The sequence below is a fragment of the Bactrocera tryoni genome, chromosome 4 (genome assembly GCF_016617805.1).
Source record: "Bactrocera tryoni isolate S06 chromosome 4, CSIRO_BtryS06_freeze2, whole genome shotgun sequence".
Taxonomy (NCBI): domain Eukaryota; kingdom Metazoa; phylum Arthropoda; class Insecta; order Diptera; family Tephritidae; genus Bactrocera; species Bactrocera tryoni.
This window is the reverse complement of record NC_052502.1, coordinates 43,653,501-43,673,674: the sequence shown is the minus strand read 5'-3', so window position 1 is coordinate 43,673,674 and position 20,174 is coordinate 43,653,501. Positions and strand designations below refer to the sequence as shown.

At 37.8% G+C, this 20,174-nt stretch overlaps 2 protein-coding genes across 2 annotated transcripts in view; one reads left to right on the top strand and one right to left on the bottom strand.

The window, feature by feature from the left end:
• Positions 1–2,395: 2,395 nt before the first annotated feature.
• On the bottom strand, positions 2,396–4,225 carry LOC120774563. Its single transcript, XM_040104297.1, has one exon. It carries the CDS (start codon positions 4,223–4,225, stop codon positions 2,396–2,398), a length of 1,830 nt encoding a protein of 609 aa, XP_039960231.1.
• Positions 4,226–10,438: 6,213 nt separating this feature from the next.
• Positions 10,439–20,174, top strand: part of LOC120774277 (gamma-aminobutyric acid receptor subunit alpha-6) — a 34,834-nt gene continuing 25,098 nt past the window's right edge. Inside the window, exon 1 of the mRNA XM_040103767.1 lies at positions 10,439–10,873. Coding sequence (XP_039959701.1) covers positions 10,836–10,873 — 38 coding nt within the window. The 5' untranslated portion in view covers positions 10,439–10,835. The remainder of the gene's footprint in view (positions 10,874–20,174) is intronic.

Here is a 20,174-nt window from a genome sequence, read left to right as displayed (position 1 = left end):
GCTGAAATCATACGCTATTGAAAGGAATGCGTCTTTGGCGAAGTTCTGTGTAAAAAGAACTCATTCAAAATCTTTAAATAACGGTGCCCATTCACTGTTAGTCTTTTCTTGACAGAAGTAAGGCCCGAGAATACAGCTTGACACAGTGCCTCATTCTGGTTGAAGTTACGTCTCATGCAATATTTCTGGATCTGATTCACGCCAATTTTGCTTGTTTACATTTCCGTTTAGATCAAAATGGGTCTCATCAGACATAAACAGGCAATTTATAAAGTAGTTATGTTCTTCAGCCATTTCGAGAATATTTTTGGTTATTGTTTCCATTTCAGTAATTTTTTGGCAAAACTTCAGACGAATAGACAAATATAGAGGGTTTTGCCGGCTTATTTTTGAACTTTGTACGGACACAGGTTTAAGTCATCTTAAATTATCCGCTGTAATTACCGTCTGCTAACTTCAAGTTACGAGTCGAAGCTTTTTTCTTTGCCTGAATTGACGATGCGAAAGCTGCGACTATTTCTTGAACTCGAACAATCGGATCTCGACGTTACGGTCTTCTTGCGATACTTTCGAATTCGGCAAGCATGTTTACTAGTCTCATAATGGTCCGAGAGAGTTTCGCCAAAATCACAACTGAACAGTCACTTTGAACAGTCACTTTGTTGACTGATGAATGATTGTCAAAGAAGGCTCGCCAATCTATTTATTATATATTTCTCTGAGTTAGGATTAAAATCCAAGACTGAACAAGTAGCAATGACGAATTTGAGTATTATTATTGTAATCACTTAAATAAATGGGTTGAGGCTCGAGTTGTTTCCTAGCGGCCTCTCTTTAACAAAAATTCTTTCTGGTTTGTTTTAAGTATACGTTGCTCCATTAGTCATATAATAATGGTAATAAGAACAAGTCTTAAAACTGATGAAAGGACTTTGTAGAATAATTGCCGACTCGATATCTACTTCTCAGCGAGTGAAGCTATAATATAAACAATTTTTCTGCAAGAGAAACGCAAGTATGTTTATTTGTGTTGCAAATTGCGGCTAATTTGAAGAAACAATTGAAGTCAAAACACTTCTTACTCGAGAAGCAGAGAAATTTGTACCCATGGACCCTCTGATTTTAAGTTAAAGTCGTTATACAGTTGATGAATCTCAAGATTATATTTAATGGAAAATACGTTGCCAAGAATTAAGAGCACGTCAATCTTTCACAGAAGCTTTTAGTTTCTCAGATGTTGTCCACTGACCCATTGACATGACAAAACTGTTTTTTTTTTTTTTCATTATCCGATCAGTTCGGCTTGATTATGCAGCGAAATCAGAAAAGGAATATATATAATGTTTCTGTACCTATTTAAAGAGTCGGAAATTGTGGCGTTGTTTTGTATAATAAAACTGACAAACAAATGTTTTGTTGCCTTAGGCATAAGATCGGTTTTGGATACTTTTGTGCCCTCAGTTCAAAAAACTATCAATGGTTTTGTAAGATTTGCTCTCGTTTGTTTTAAAATCTTTATTCTCAATTTACATTTCAAAAATCAGAATACATGAGACAAAATAATATATATGTACATATATTTACAATATCAGTTTAGCTTTGAAAAAATTATAAAGCATCCAAGTAAAAAGAATGTCGAAAACATATCTTATATCTTTATTAAATGTTTCTTATGAGTGCTTTCCTTATAATTTGTTAGGATCAGCAGTAATCTGCCATAATGTAACTATCCAATCAATCTTGATTTACTGTTCTGCGTTGTTCCAGTAGTATCGTTGCGATATATCCAGTTGTTACAAAAAATAGGGAACCCTTTGCTTGGAACTTTTACGTGCTCGAATAACTTTCTTTGGATTCGGCTCATCTTAAAACACCCATAGAGTCTGCTGTTTACTTTCAGACATACATATACCTGTAAATTCGCGCTTCATAACTTGTGACGATGTTACAGACGTGTTTCGAAGTGTGTTCGGAAAGTCAACTGATATGGACGACCTTCACTAAATACGTCTTAAAGTAATATACGACCTCGATTGAATTCACCGTGCGATCGATAAACATTGGCCCTTAAAAAAGCTTCATCGCTAAGAATTTAACTAAGTTCATATATGCACTCTTGATGAGTTAATCCACGTCGAAAGTTGTACAAAATTATCGCGCAAAAATATTCGCGATTTAATTCCATATTTTGATGGAGGAGAAAATTTTAAGTTACTGTAAGCAACACAAATATCGGTCGTACGCCATGAAAATTGTCAAACTTCACGATCAAATTGTAAGCTTAGAGCTTGCTACACTGAGGTGCCAAATCACGAAATATAAAATGATTTTTAATGAAGGATATTCGATTTTATTACCAACAACACAAATAACATTCAAGATCGCTAGCTACTTTTCAAACTTTTTCTAAAATCTTCAACGCACCGCGCATGCAATAGCGCACCATTATTGACTTTTGCCGCTGCAACCAATATCGCAGGTTTTCCAAAGCATATCCGCATAAAGCGCACAACAATCCCACGGACCACACAATCCAGGCGAATTGAAAATACTCCAAATTCAAAGGTTGCTTCGGGGGTAGATTTCTTACACGCATACGTAAGATACCCGCACGAAATCCGTCAGTATTTGCGCTTCGTAGCCATCTGACCGTCAGTCCAGCCGCCTCCGCGCGTAAAATGAACCGATTCACGATGTGCTCATAAGGTGAGCGTGGCGGCAGCATAAAACCGAACGGCAGCGTGGTTATTCTTTCCTCGCACTCGTGCAGCGGCTTTCGATCCATGTGCTGCTGCTGGGCCAAAGCAAAGTTGACAACATCCACACAGGCGGTATAAGCGCGTGGCCGCAAGGCGAAAAGTTCGTCACGCAAATCGCTCGGATCGCGCGCTATCAGCAGACGACCGAAATCTCGCGGCAAACTGCTGCTGTTGCGTATGAATTCCATTTCATTATAGTTGGTGTTCACGCTGACATTGTGCTCGAACACTGACATCAATGTGTTTAGTTGCGGACGAAAGACGGATGTGGCGAGAAAGCTGGTGAGCGAAGCCTGATAGAGATTGGTCAGAATGAAGCCCAGTATAACGGTAAGCAAAAATGTGGCGGCGCCATGCCAACGAAAGCACTTGCGTTCGCTAGGTATATTGATGGGCAGAAAGAGCAGCAGACGCCAAATCTCAAGACAACCGCGTCCGAAGCTGGGATGCAGATGTGGGTACAAATAGGCGCTTAACCGCTCCGACAGACGACGCACCAAACTCAAATAGCAGAGACCCAGCAAAAAGCAGATCCAAGTCTGCGTTTGAAAGGGACGCACAAAGTAATGGAAACGTTCAATTTCACCGTTGGATGGCACCACAATAGCAAACTGCAACATGCGTACAGGATAGCTTAGACGCACACCCGGATAAAAGAAATATGGATTCATTGCAATGTCCAAAACGCCGCGCCGCAACTGATCAATGACGCTCATAATATTATAACGACTTGAATTGTTCAGCATTATGATGTCCAGCGTAGCGTTGTGTGCCCGCGCGAATGCTTGCAACATTTCAGCCGCGTAGCCGACGGTTTTCACGTCATTCTCCGCCCAGGATTTTTGTATTTGAAAAACACGCGGTGGATCGTATTGATAAATGGTGTGGATACTGCTGCGTTGGAAATTCTTCAGTTTATCACTAAACCACACGGCATGCACCGACATCGGGCGTACTTGTAAATGTGGAAAACGGTCGTAACCATAAACGGTGAAGGGGTGCTCGGTGTCGTTTCGCATACCGTCGTCCACCAGAATCATTGCATTGATGAAGCCATTACGCCAACACCACTCAAAGTGCTCGCCCAACTGACTGAGTTGTATCTGGCGACGTGTCATATGCCGCGGCACTACGAAGAGCCCTCGCACACGACTCTGTATATCGCCAAGCACGTTGTTCATGCGCTGCCACATGGGATTGCGCAACAATTGACCGACGGCAATGAAAAATATATTGCTGCTGAATTTATCGGCAGCTGTTCCGCCGCTGAGTGGATCGTTGCAGCCCTCGGTCATCACGAATTTGGGTGTCGTGTTTGCAGCCGTTATATATGGTTCGATATCGGTGATCGCGCCAAAGTAGGCTATAGACAATATAGCTCGTTCCGCTTGCACTGTCGCAATTATCCGATCGATAGCGTCGCGACGGCGTTGTAGTGTAACGTCTTCCATCGAATCGTCCGCCATGAGTTGCAGTAGCGCGCTGGAGACATGCGACCTTAACCAAAGCATTGCAACATTTACTTTCGACGTAGGTGTAGAAATGCAAGTTCGCTCAATTCATGGTACTCGTGTTTGCTTCTTCAACAAAAATGAAGGTCAACTTTAACTGCTGGGAAAATATTTACTTTAAAAGCAGCATTTTATTGACAAATTTCTTGGCTTTTACTGATTAGTATGCAGGTCAACGCAGGTCAATTGCTTTTATTGAAATTATTACTTCGCCTAATGACTTAAAGTTCGTGCATTCATTGTTGCAAGGGAAACGAAAGAAAGCAGAAGAACATACTCCCCAAATAATAACAATTAATCCTAGAGCATATATGTACTTAGACGCTGAAATATATAGTATTTCTCTGTACTTGAAGTCTACAACATGGACAAAAGGTGGGGACTCTCAGAAAAGGCTGGCCTTTGACTCTATGGAACCATAGTTAAACCTACAATTTTCTGCGGATTTTTTTTAAATTGTTTTTTAGCTTGAATAAGTTTATTCTAAAAAAAAATATCAGAAATTTGGAAGAAAATAGCGGGATGTTCCTACATTAAAAAAAGATTGTGATACAAACTCACAAATGTGAAGTAGCTTGAGCAAATATCGTTCAAATTAAATGTAGATATAAAGGGGTCCTTGATTAGGCTTCCACACACAAAAATTTGCTTATCATTATGAAATTCCACATACGAATGACGTACGCCCGAAGAGGTGGTCTGATCATTTTGGAAAAAACTGGAAACGTAGCTGGAAAGCCAGGAAGTGAGAGGAATCAAATAACATCTAAAAGAGAGGGTAAAACTATTGTTCTCTTTTTGAGAAGAACAACTGGTCAGTCTAGGAGAAGCTTAAGACATCAACCGACATTGGAGAAAAGTATCATTTATCGATTATTAAATTTCATAGAAACACAATGATTATGGATTATGGTGGTAATCCAATATAATAATTAAAAACAGAAACAAATAAAATTAAATTAAATAAAAAAATAAAAATTGCATACATTAATTGAATCAATATATTATAATAATAAATTTATAAATTTTCATGATGCTCAAAACGGAAGAGATAACGTCTGCTAAATTCTTCGGTTGTTGCCTGTGGACAACTTTAGATCCCGGTGAAGAACATCGTTTCTCACATAGATAGGATTGGTACCACTATGGTCCGCAGAACTTTATTTTGAAAATCATGAATTACTTTTCAGATTGGCTTCAGTATTACCTTATAAATTAGCAAATTAGACTGAAGCGGGATCTTGGCCTAAAGAGCCAGTATAGCTGCGCCAACTTTAATCTTGGCTGAGTTCTTTTTATTTTTACGTGATCTTTCCAAGTGCGCCTCTTATCAATTGTAATCCCTGAATATTTTGCGAATGTTGTTGTTGCTAACAACTGACCATATCAATCCACTTGATGGCAGTTTTTGAGTTTGAGGGTATGCTCGTAACCTACTTGTAGTAAACTAAATGCTCGATAAAAATTAACCAGCTGTTCAAAAGAAGTACAAACATTTATAGGAAGTGTTAAGCACGCCGAAAAATTAAATTTTTATGGTTTTGGGGTTCTGAGATACTTCACAGAAACCTTAACGCCGTTAGAATGATAAAAATGTATAAAAAGGGTTTACTGAAGTCGGCTGAAATGTTTTACGACAAAAAAACATACTGAAAAAAATAATGACCCGAAACATGTGAGCACACTCTGCATTCATTAGAAGCAAGAAAACATATTGTTACTTTAGATTGACCACCATAGTCATTAGACGGCAATCCAATACAGAATGTTTGTGCTTAAATGAATGCCAAAATATCATGTTTTCCAATAAACGCAACCCACGCTTTGGAAAGCCAAAACATTATTTATTGAACGCACCACTTGCAACAACATCTAGTGGAAACGGTGACTAAGCCAGGATTGACCGTCAGGAAAGTTTTTCTATATGTTTGATGGGACTGCCAGTGAATCATTCCTCTGTGATTTGCTACTCAATTACCAAAATCTTAATTATGATTTGGACTTTTAACAATGGACCACCTGAAGGTAGCAATCGGCCAGCTTTAGCCAATAGGAAAGAAATTATTTTCAATCAGCACAACGTCAGGTCATACTTATCCATAGAGACTCACCAAAAGCTCCAGGGTCTTTTTTACGAGGTTCTTAATTAAGTACAACCGGTTCCGATATTTGGCGAATGATTTTGCTGGTCAAAAATTCGTTTCAAGGTAAGCAAGTGAAAATTGGTGAGCATTGAGAACGATCTTAGTAAGGAGGTTGTAGAAATAAAAGCTGCCGAAAAGCAGATATATACTCTATACTGTTTTCCAGGCGACAAGGCCGTTCCGGCAACTGAAATAGCTGAAGTACTGAACAACTAATTCCGAAAATACACAAATGGCTAAAAACGATACACAATGAAATTATCGAAAGGGTTGACAGGCGGATCAGGGTGAGATGGAATGCCTTATGGACTCATATTTATACTTACACGGTCTCAAAAAACTGCAGAATGGTTTTTGGTCCAGACACAGGTCACAACTTACTAGCATCACATGTGAGTCGGGCTAGCATTATTAGCATATAGAAAGAGCAAGGAAGTATATATGAGAAAAACGCTGGACCACCTCCTTTGCTTCTGTTCGGCTTTATCTTGAACTCGACTTTGATATCTAGGAACTTCGTAGTTTAAGGGACTGGATGAAGCATTAAAAATAGATATCTAGCCTCTATTAAACTTTGCAAAACGCGTAGACGTCCGGAATGACGTAAAAATCAGTTCGTATACGTATTAAAATCAACCTCTGTTTAGTATTACAAAGGTCACATACGTCTATCTATAGAGTGATATCCATCAGGCATAAGCTAACCTAACCTATTTGAGAGAAAGGTTCTGCGAAAGATTTATGGTTCTTTGGTTCGATGGAGTTCAGTCCAGTTCAGCAAATTAAAAGACAGCGGCTACGCTGGCTAGATCATGTTGTCCGAATGGACGGAAACACTCCAGCTCTGAAAGTATTCCACGCAATACCCGCCGGGGGAAGCAGAGGAAGAGGAAGACATCCACTATGTTGGAAGAACCAGGTGGAGAAAGACCTGGCTCGCTTGGAATATCCAATTGGCGCCACGTAGCGAAAAGAAGAAACGACTGGCGCGCTGTTGTTAACTCGGCGGTGTCTATGCCAGTAAAGTAAGTCAATGCTTGTCGAAGAGCGATAAGAAAGAAAATAGTTAAACTGGGATCTAAAACAGATTTTGTTCTCTTATACAATGGAATGTTCCGAAATCTTAAGTATAGGAGTTAAACTGCTATTGTAGAAGATGCATTACCAAAAACTTGAGACTAATGAAGATAGAAAGTTAAGCTCAGGTATCAGCCTTTGAAATTTAGCGAAATTTATACTTAGTAGGCTAGGTTAGGTTAGGTAAGATGGCTTATCAGAGATCGCACATGGACTAGAAGTAGTCCTTTCTTAGTAGGCTAAAACCCATTAGAAAATAAAGATGAAATAACAAACATTCTAGGAAAATGTGGCTAAATTTTTAATAGTCAAAAAGGGTTTATTCCGTTAATCCGGATTAACGCTGCCGTCTGTCAATGCTATTAGGTACCCCTTGAACAACCCTGAACGCACTGTTAATTCAGGAGTTAGTGAAGATAACTCCGTTGCTAACTCCCATTTAATCCTCAAAATTTTAGAGAGTTAGTTGCATTTTCGCTGGCAACATTGCTAAAAATTACCGATTTTTATCTATTGTGAATGAAAAGCAAGCAACACTAAGAGCTGTTTACAAATTTTCAATAATAAAGCAAGAAGTTTTATGTTATGACGCAGTTTTAAAAATAACGTGTTTATATGTTTTTGTAATAAAAAATGGTTTTGTAAAAATTGGTTGGCTAACAAACGCAATGTTTATCTTCATTGTCATTGAACATATTATAAAATGACAATGAGCTGTTTACGACAGTTTCAAACTCGCATAGCCGCCGTCTGTCACCTACAAATTTGGATCTGATTAAGTGTGCAGTTAATCCGCATTAACGCTGCCGTCTGTCAAGGCTATAACCTCGCTATCAATAGCATCGAGGATCTTTGTGGTAAGACTGATATGAGTTCCAGGCCACAATGAAATCGTAGGAAATTGTTAAGCTGATGAGTTAGTAAATAAAAGGTACACTAGAAAGAAAGGTATCCTCTTCTCTTCTACTACTAGATAGCTGGGCTTCGCGGGAGCTTGGCCAGCGCTGGGCAACCTTCGGTACATTCGCGGTCGCAAAAGCATTTTGACCCAAGATCGATCTAACACAGGATTTCTTCTTTCTATGGCTTCACAAAGGACCACTTATAGTAGTCCGGGTTCGAACTCTCTAGATTAGACCATCAACCTAACCAAACCTGCCCTTTCGCTTACCAATGGATTTCTTTCTACTATGATTTTTTTTTTAAATTATCTACCCTGGTCTCCCATTAAAAACAAAGTCAAAGCAATTTATGGAACAAATTTGGAAATTTGGGAAAATTCTTTAACATCAAACGAATATATAAATTTTACTTTTACTATGACTTTTGAAAACATTTTAATATTTATATAAGATCTTTATTGAAATTCAAATAAATCCTGTATAATTTAGTCGCCTTAAAGTGAACATTTTCACACCGATTGCAATACTCAAACAAAACATTCGATTTGCAAGCATTTCCAAATTGCTAACAAGCGAGGGCTAATGCAGTAGCTGCGCAAATTTGCTAATTACCAGCATGTAAATATTTATAGGGAAAGTGGTCAGTGCGGTGGCGCTCAGCGCTGCAGACAGAGGGTCACTTGTTCAAACGCATACCCAATGCACGTGTATATATATGTGTGTGTGTGTGTCCCAACAAGTACCTATATGTGCTCACAACAAACAACAAATGAGTAATTTGCTATGCAAATACTAAGCGCAATATTTAGTGAATACGACATCAACAACAACAGCAACAAAACATGGCAACCAATAATAGCTGAAAGCAAATGCTACTTAAAAGCAACAAAAGCTAAGCGCACACACGAAGAAGGCGACGAAGACGCGCAGATAACCACTCTAATGGAAGAACAAGAAACTCAAACAAAACAAACTAGTACACAAATAACAACAACAATGTCAACAAAGGTAGCAACAATGTGCAAGTGCTTGTTAACTGGTTGGTAAGAACAGCAGCTGACACCGTTACAGCAGGCACTCAGGCTGCACTGCTTGTATGTCTGCAAGTGTATGTATGTATGTATGTATGCAAATACGTGTATGTATGTGTATTAAATTATTCAATCAACTTATTGTTTGGCGCTTTAGTAGCCTCACTGCGTGAAATCGACTTGCCTTTGTGTGTGTATGTGTGTGGGAACACATGTAGGTATATATGTGTGCGGAGTAGTCAATATGTAAATATGTGTGTGTTTGTGCCGATTCAATCATGAATGAAATTTGCCCGCCATCTATTTACAATCCGATTGCAGCGCAAATACATACACAAATAGTGTGGCACACACACACACACATGCAGCAACGTGCCTCCGAGTGCCAGATGTCAAGCCAAACAAAAGTGAACGCACATTTACATGCATAACACACTCACACACACATGCACATTTAAAAGCAAATATAAGAAATTTTGCATGAGTGTTAGTGGCAACTACACGTGACTGCCGAGTGCGCATGTCACCCAGAAATCGCCGACTACGCGAATAAAACAAACAACGACTTCGAGAAGAAGAAGAAGAACAAGCGTAGAAGTAGCAGCAAATAGAAAAAAAACTGTAGAACAAACACAAGTAAGCTTAACTTGAAGGCAGCAGCAATGCAAAGACAAGAGAGCCGTCGGAAACCGTAGGAACTCCGAAGTGTTGCCTGCTTTTAGGCGCCAAAATGCGTTCGCAACGCAAGCAAGTCAGCATGGCGTCCAAACTCAACACACCGACAACGCTTCCGTTCGCAACACAACGCTCTGCAGCTCAGTCGTTGCACGGCGCCGGCACTTCGTCAATGGCGAAGCAGCTCGCTTCGGCATTGCGCGCAATTTCTTTTCTATGCCAACACTATACATGTACTTGTTGTTGTCAGCCGTCAATTTTTATGCGCCTAGCACCCACTGCCATTGTGGCCACAGCATAGCCAAGCAGGCGGTCGCTCAGTCAGTTGCATTGCGGCCATTTACGTGGAAATAAGTCGCTTGCAGACGTCGCAGTCGCACGAAATACAAATTCGCTTTGGCGCATCGGCATTACGGCACTTCTCGGTTTGGCGCGCGAAATTTCCGGCAAGCGGCCAAATAGTCGCAAGCGCGTTGCTGGGCTTTTAAGGCATTAAGTGCGCTTAGATTTGACGGTCAGTGCACTGTGCGAGGCTCGTGGTGTTTGGCCTGTGTGTGTTGGTTTGCAGCAGCGGATTTTGTGCGCCGATACGCTTATTGCTTCCACTTGTTTTTTGCTGCTGCTGCTTCGAATTTTCAAAATCATCGGCATCAAATACTCAAATCAAAGCCAGTCAATAGTGGAAATCCAATTTAAGTGATTCGACTTAAGAGGCTTGCAGAAAGTGTGTGAAAAAATGTTCATATTAAGACGGCCCTTGCTTTTGATTTGGTGGTGAGTTCTCGCTCGTAATGTTAATAATAATAATGAGTATTTATTCGTATGGAAATGAGTTGCCATGCAATAAATTGGACTTGTAACTCAGTTGATTGAATTTTTTTGTTTGCCTTTGGCTTTGAGTGTTAGAAGCATTAATACACGCTCGAATTTACTACTGCAATTTATAGCGTTTAATGGTGGCTTCCTGAGAGTGTCATTAGACGCTTAATGTGCAATTTAAAGAATTAAATATTGCCGCCGATAAAAGCAAGTGTTCCGCTATAAAAAGGTGCTTGAGCTGCTGTAGCGGTGAGAATTTAGATTTGAACCCGAATTTAGTGGTGAGGAAATTCCGGAATTTTATTTTCTGACCAAAAGTTAAGTGGAAATTTACAACTACACAGTTTTGTAATAGCCTAAAGACTATACTATGAAAATCAGTGAAATAAAGCAGCAAAAATACTAGACCTTTTATTTTTGGAGGCTTAGCTTTCAAACCAGCTGTCATGGCCTTGTTTTAAATGTGAATTTATGTTCAGCAGCTTTCACAAAGAAAATTTGAAGATAATTTAAATTCGTGTTCTGTACGAGAAACTTACTAATATTCTTCAACTATGCGGCACATTATTGGCTTAACGGTAAAAAACCCGAATTGCCGTATTTTGAGTTAGTGCTGTTCTGAAGAGACCTTTCAGGCATCACCGCCTTCAAAAAATTCGATCGATCCATAAAACTTAATTTGTTAAAGGGTCTATTTTTGTCTAGAAATGAAAAAAAAAATCGAAATTCTTTTTTCAGGGTTCAATAGCTCAAAAAGTCAAAAATGTCACCTTAAAAATATTTTTAAAAATTATTTCTTAAGAGTAAAACTTAAAAAATTATTATTGAAAAAAGACGTATTTATTAATTAAAATTAATTTGAACTTTAATTTAAAAAAAAAAAATTATTTATTAATTTAAATTAATTTTTAATTGCCGAAAATCGCTAAAAAAATAATTTTTTTCCATATTTCGATAATAATAATAATATATTAACATTTGAAATCGATATCTCACATAGTTTTTGAGTTATTTTTTTCAAAGTGCATGAGTGATTACTTGGAGACAAATAATCCGATCAATTATTTTTCTTCGCATGATTTATACTATATATCGTCACCTCAAATGCAAAATAACCTAACATCACTTTTCATAAGTTTATTGGCGAAGGTAAGACGATAAAACAGAAACCACTCATTTTGAAACAAAATTTGAGTTTTGGTTATAAAATGGTTATATATTGGTTATCATAACATGAAACAAAATTTGAGTTTTGGTTATAAAATGGTTACATATCGGTTATGTCTGGCAGCGGAAGCTGAAAATTTTATGCAAAATATATGTAACATCATGTAGTGAATCGTGAACAATAAAAAATTCAATTTCCATTTTTTTGAAGATACGTTGTTTTGCATTTTAGGTGACGATATGGTTTTTTCCATACATTGACCTGCTAGCTGCTACCAGATCAAAATCCAAATTTGGCAAGCAAAAACGACCAAAAGTTTGGGTAAAATTCAACATTTTTTTCAGTTCGTCCGTCTCCCTGTCATACGCAAACTAGTCTCTCAGTTTTAGATATAGTATCGCTCTGAAATTTTGCACGCGTTCTTTTCTCCACAAAATTAATGAAAATGTATTATTCAATTTGTGTTTTTTTGAAATATGAATCTATATAATTGATAAAACAAGAAAAAACGTCAACTTCAGTTGCACCGGAACTACTACCCTTCACAAATACAAACAATTTTTAAAAATCTGTCGACTCCGATTGTTCAGTTTGTATGGCAACTATATGCTATAGTTAGCCGATCTGAACAATTTTTCGGAGATTATTGCCTTAGATTAGGAAATTTCCAAATTCTGTGAAGATATTGTCAAGCGAAAATGTTTTCCAAACAAGCACTAGATTCCGATTGTTCAGTTTGTGTGGCAGCTATAGACTATAGTGTTCCAAAATCAGCGGTTCGGACAAATGAGCAGCTTTTTGTGAAGAAAAGAACGAGGTCCAAATTTCTGATCTATAAATAAAAAACTGAGAGGCAAATCCGCGTATATACAGACAGACAAGCAGACGGACGGACAGGGTTAAATCGACTCAGCTTGGGACGCTGATCAATTCATAGCTAAATTTTTATAGGGTCTGCGATGATGCCTTCTGTCTGTTACAAACATACTGGCAAAATTATAGAAATACACCCTGTTCAGGATATAAAAGTAGATAGTATAAATACCAACAACTTTTTTAATTACCCAAAATCGCTATAAAATCGGTCCAGGAGGCGAAAATACTCCTTCAAGCTCACTACGAAAATCCTGACGTAGTCGGTAGGCCGAATGATTACATCTTCACTGTCTTCAGGCGAATTTTAGGTGACCGAATCTTTCCCATAAATCCGCCTGCTTATTGCCCTAGAAAGTTCATAGATTGTATGAGTTCATGCCATTAAATTACATTTAGTGGATATATGCCGACCCAATAGTATGTGCTGCTACGATTGACCACTTGGAAACCAACGTTTAAAATATATATAGCGTTCAAAATATCTACATATAATTTTTTTTTTAATACTTTGAGAAAACTTATTGCTCATACATATATTATTAAACAACAGCTCATAGCAGCAAAACAAAACGGAGATCCGTGAAAATAATTTGAAGATTACTTATAAATAGTAACCTCATTAAAAAAATTGCATATTATTTACGTAGAAAATGGATATACTATATGTCGCCAATATGTTATATTAACGACATGACGGTTGAAAAATAAATTTTTACTTCCAATATTTACTTTCACTTTAATTTAAAGAGTTTCTTCGGGTAAGAAACAGCCTTTTACAAAATTTTTTTTCTCATATAAAAAATTAAATTTTTTGTTAGAATTTTTGATTGTTACAAACGTACAATATTAACAATGAAATCTGAAATTTAAAAAAAAAAATTAAACTCGGCCATTAGGACGCCATTTCGGTGACTCCTCGGAAAAAAGATGAGCCCGCGTAGGCCGGATAACTCCATAAAAGATCATCAAAATGAAAAAAAAATTGTGTTTTTGTTAAAACCTTAACTCAGAACTTGGACGAAGGAAAAGAACTGAAAATTGAATTTTTGGCAGACATTTTTACAAAAACAAATACAATTTTAGCGAATTCATCATTCACGTCCATAAGAATTGTAGCTCAAAGACCTGTGTAAAATTTCATGAAGATCGGTTGAGTAGTTCTCAAGAAATCTTGCCAACCGACTTCAAAAACACAGTTTCGAAAAAAACGCGTTTAAAGACAGCGCACTTACCCTAGCTAGCCTCGAGCGCACAAGTTCTCAAAGCTGTATCTCCGAAACTGGAATTTAATAAGATAATAAAAAATCGATCCATTTTTTTTAAACCCTCAAGCCCAGGTAACCCCTTGAGACTTCTGTTTTTATTTTTTATTAAGTCACAATCTATTTAGTTTCCAAAGCAAACGCGGAGAATAAAATATGCCAGAAACACCTTTCGGGCACAAAACATCAACCGTATAGGATCAAAAGCCTAGGAGGCTTTGATACTCTCTTATACTAATAATATGATTTTCGAGGAAGTAGAGTTCTCAAAGCCTACATTACAAATAACATGATAGATTATTAGAATTTCCAATTTTCCCGAATCGATTTGCATTTGATTTAAAATTGTGAAGATTATATATAAAGATGGCCAATAACAGTTCTAAGGAGTTGTGAATATCGTCTAAATAAGACAAATCGCACAATTTGCTGATTTTAATTAAATTTCAAGGCACATCTCGAGAATCATTGACCCATACTAATACTGTCCATAAACAGTTCTCATTCAAGCGTCAAAAAATATACCGCTATCAATAATAGTTCAAATATTTATGTAGTTGTTTTAATAATTCTAGAACATTTATTTTAGTATTCTAAGATTTTAAATTTTTGGAGTCAAGAAACCTAGAAAGTTTGATGATATGCTAGTGAAGATGGACACGCAATTTATGCCGCTCAAATTATAAACCTCAACAATCAGCGTTTGCCTTAAATATATTGTTGCCAAATAACAAATATATTGAATATGAGCGACACACTCTCAATAATATGTATATATTTTGATAACAGAGGAATCCATACTAAACATAGATACGAGTATATCTACATGCTACTGCACATTTCTTCTTAAAACTTTTCACTTATCAGCAAAGCAAAAAGTTCTAATCAATCGGTCAAAGGACAGTCATCCTTATTGGCTTTGACATAATCTGGTTAAACGTTGTTGGCCAATGTGCGGCAGTTCACAACTGATTGAACTGTTTAATTGTTACTTTACAGTTATTATGAATTTGTGAAATTATGCTGGTAGTCATACTTTAAGCACGCTTGATGGCTTGCCCGCAGCATGTGTCTTCGCTTGCGATAATCGGCAGTTCACCAATCAGTCGCAATTATTGTACAGCAACAAGATTTCCTCACAAATTCAATTTAAACAAAGTAACTTTGTACTTTCAACTCTTAAGTTATGGCTTCTGATGTTGTAATATCAATGAAGAGGGAAGGCGGGTTCAGCTGTTTGATAGTTAAAATTAAATTCATAAATTAAATCAGGAAACATATTGAAATTCTTAATATGATTATATCGCATTCCACAGTTCTTGAAACCAATTTTCGAAGAAAATATTCTGACATCTTTTCTTTGTGGTTATGACCTTATGAAATCTTTAGTGAATCTACTATATATGTACTGGGTCTACAACGGTCTTCTTGTGAAAATGTGGAACTAGTATAAGCATCTCTCGATAAAAATTGTTGCCAAGCACAAGTAGAGCTCACAGAGTCATTGTGAATCCATCAAGCAGTTATTTCATTTAAAATCTGTCTGCCAGCCAAATCAACAGTATATCTATGACGCCAAGGTAATGTTTTAATGTTCTGTATTTGGTGGGGACAGAAGCGCGTGCTATATTAAGAGCTTCTAAAACCGGGTGAGCCCATTAATGGAAATCGCTCCCAAATTAAAATAAGCCATGTAAGCGACAAAAAATGCCCGAAATTTGCGACTAGACGCGAGGCTGTAATTTTCCATCATGACAACGCTCGATCTCAGGTTGCACGACCAGTTAAAAACAATTGAAAGAACAGAGACAGGGAAGTTTTGTCTCAACCATTTTAGAGCCCAGATCTCTTTCCTTCTGAATATCATTTGTTTTGCTCAATCCAGAACGCCATAACTCTGATACGGCTCATATCAGCACAGGGTATAAAAAAGTGGTTTAATTAATTCTTGAGCGACAAGCTGCGCAGTCCTTTGGGCATGGAATCCACAAATTGTCTGAAATATGGGAAAACATTATATGTAGCTTCAATTGGGCAGTACATTGAATAATAGTACTATTGTACATGTTTTCCTTAAATAAACGTTCAAATTTGATACAAGCCCGATGTTTGAAATTGACAAGTTAAAATCATAGTCAGATATGAGGGTGTTGGAATTCTTTCACAGTATGTAAAAGGATGTAATGGGTATCGGGTGCAAAAACAGAAAGTAAATCGCCCACAATAAGTCGCTAAAGTAAATATAATTTCCGAAAACGAGTTATAAAGATTGGTCCATTTCACTTAAAGAAAAACACAGAAACTTTCAATTTAATGGGGAATGTTTATTTTCATTCGAAAGAATATTCCTTGGCACTTATTTTTTGCAGTTTATCTCTTTCAAATGTTGGCCACGGCTACGTCTCATGACTCGTTCGAGCATCTCCACTGGTAACTAACGAATGACACGCGGATGTTTTAATCCAAGGCCTGAAACGCAGCGAGATCGTTCGCATAGACTTTAGGCTTTATATATCTTGCAGGAAAAAGTCTAACGATACCACACCAATCGACCGGGAAAAACGGGAAACCATCTGCTCACCGAAGTGTTCTCTCAATAAATCCATGGATTTATGCAAAGTATGGGTGCCGCTTTGTTGAAACCAAATGAAATATTGATCCACCGGCCCACAAACCATATCAAACCATTGTTTTTTGGAATGAAACGGTAACCCCAGATTCTCTCAAGGTTGTTCGTTGTCTCAAATGCGGCAATTCTGCTTCTTTATACACCTACTGAGCCCGAAATGGGCCTCATCGATGAACAAAATTTTGGTCGAAAACGTCGGATCTTCTTGGAACTTTTCAAGAGCCCTAACAGCGGAGCGATATCGATTGGGAAGGTGGAGCGGCTTTAGTTCTTGCCAAAGCTGCAGTTTGTACGCTATCAATTTAAAATCTCGACGTAAAATGAGTCAAGTCGTTCCATACGTCAGTCCAAGTTGTCGTGAACGGCGCCGAATCGACTCTCTTCGGTCTTCATGTACACTCTCAACGGCGGCTGCTATATTTCCTTCAATATCCTAATATTATCGAATATTGAAGACTGAGTCTCAAGATGGGTTATGGTGTTACGAATAGCACGTACAGTACGTCAGTTATGTTGACCATAAATTGAGCGAAGCGCACAAATCACATTCTTTACAGAAAGTGAATTTTCGTAATAAAGTTGAACAATTTGTAAATCTTGTTCAGGTGTACTTAAGTCCTTCCATGATGAAAAGCCAACTGAACAAAAATAATATGGTAGCTTAACACGACTTACGCGTGATCTCTAAAAAAGAGGCTATTGAAAAAAACTATCGCTTTTGTTAAGCGATCTTTCTGCATGTGAGGTAAGAAGATCTGTTTTAAGCAGCCTCGATTAGCTGATATTCAATGATGAGATCACTTTAAAGTAAAGTACGAGCTATGATAACTTCGAGGAAAGCATTTTTCAACCAAATGATAAATATTAAAAAGAAAAAAAAATAATTTCATTGTTTAATATAAATGTTTTTATTGGAATATTAGTCTAATAATAAGCAACATTTTATGATTTTCATAAGTTTTTGGTACAAAAAAAAATATTTATAAAAAATTCCTTGCTTTAGAGCTGAATATTAACTGATGCGAGTTGAAACAGTAATATCTCCCACTAATGCATAGATTTCTGAAGAAAACTGAAAAAGAGAAGAGGTAACAAAAGGGTCATGATATGTACAAACTAAGTTAAGATCTATTTATAGATGTTTTAAGAGGGTTGTCCATCAGCTGTTTTGAATCACTTAGAAAGATAAGTAAGTCAAAGACATTTACAAATTAAAGAATAAGTTAAGTTGAGTGCTGGAAAGAATTCTCGGTCAAAGAAAATAAAATATCATGAGGAGATTAATGAATCGGTAAAGGCTGAACGTCCTTGAAGTATCTCAGTTAACAGTGCCAAATATGCCAAATAAAAAATATGGACATACCCCACGAAATTTGGATCTCTCAATGGAAAAGGAAGCTTTATATTTTCAGTAGCGACAGACAGTTAAATAGACGAGGATGGTACTGCGACCTTAGGTCTATTGTGCCATCACTTAGCTCCAGCATATTGATAAAGTCCAATATACAGCTGGGTGCTAACGAAGCGACGTGATCACAATATGGAAACATAGATCCTAGGACCTTCAACCTACGTCTGTAGACTGCTATACAGTCAATTAAGGACTCCAAGTCGCGGAACCGGCAATGCGCGCAATAAGCTACGCCCATGTTATATAAGTGCTTCTTCTGTTTGCAGTGACCAGTGTAGAATGCGATAAGTAGCCTGAATTTGTCCCTATGAAGGTTGATTACATATTTAAACCAGCTGAGGCTTTTTGCGGAGCAACTCCTTTGTGATATGAGGACCCATCGCGATAAAGGATTCAGGTTCTGTCATGTTAGTGCAGTTCATCAGCCAGTTCATTCCCGGCTATACCGTTTTGACCGCGCATCCAGATGAGGTTCTTTTGGTAACGTTACGCTAGACTATTCAGCCGTGCTCTACAATCCCGCACTTGTAGCGATTTATTCTCATAGGCTTTAAGTTCCGCTTGACTATCGATAAGTATGGTTATACGATCATTGCGATAGTTGAGTTGGGGGTTTACCTCTATGCACCGACTAATGGCAAAGACTTTTGCCAGAAAACTTCACAAATGTATGGACCACCAATTCCCTCCGACGTTTTCGAGCCATTGATGTACCACTTGATTTTACTAACCCTAAGCAGTAGTTTGAGAGTGGAAACATTCCATTCAGCCTTGGCAGCCTTACTGCCAAGTGTAACGTTGAACTTCATAGTAAAGTTTACACTTTTGGTAATGCTGTCCCTTTGGAAAAGAGCCGGTGGTATTTCGCCATTGAGGTCCTTCATGCGTTGGGAGGAGATTACCTTACCTCTGCCATACAATTATGCTGACATTTGGAACAATGTGTGTTTGGCTTCTTGATCGATTACTAGTTGAAGTGCTGGAAGCTCAAGACTGACTTCAAGTACTGCCGTCGGACAAGTGCTCATTGCACCCGACATGCAGACGCATGCAAGTCGATGCAGCCTACTGAAGTTTGCGAAGCTTTTTATGCCCTAGCCACCGCCCCATACGTGATTATCGGTTGCACAATCATGGTTTACAAAGAGCTAACAATCCTTGGCTTATAGCCCCAGGATTTACCAACTAGTAGATTGAGATTCCTATAGAACTCTTTAGGAAACTCTTTGAATATGACAAAATCCGAGCAATATCAAAGTTATAAAGCACCTACTTATATCTGCTTCCAATTGTTCACAGTTTGCATTTTAGTTGGTTGTTCGCTTTATTACATTATTGATTAATAAAAAATCACTATTACAACAACAATGTACTAGCGTATTCAAACCAAAAACAAAAATTAGGTTCTGCTACAACACTTAACCTAAACAAAGCAATGGTTGACAACAGCGCGGCGATTGTGCTAAGACAGCAAAATATTACAGACTGCAGTGTTTGCTGCAAGTGCAACAGCAACAACCACAACAACACTAGGAGCACGCTGTAGCCAACAGCAGCAACACATGTCAAAGAGATTTGCACCAGCGACGAATCGAACGGCAAGCGGATGTGTTGCCGCTGCAGGCTGACATCTAAGGCACATAATTACAAAAATATGACGCACATACACACACATTTACATGCACATGTACATATGTATTGGTGTGTGCATGCCTATAAAATAAACCCGCATGCTCGCTTTAGTAAATCAGTCAACTTAATGCAAATGAGTACGTCACTATTACCGAGTGTGTGGTGGCATTGTTTGAACGCTTAAGTGTACTCATACACACCAATACACATGTTGGCATGCATGCATATGCGTGTATGTGTGCTTAGCACTAGAAATGTGCGCTCTGCCTTTTCTTTGG

Excerpts from the sequence above, each read along its gene's own strand:
- LOC120774563 (XM_040104297.1), bottom strand. The coding sequence starts at position 4,225 with ATGGCGGACGATTCGATGGAAGACGTTACACTACAACGCCGTCGCGAC.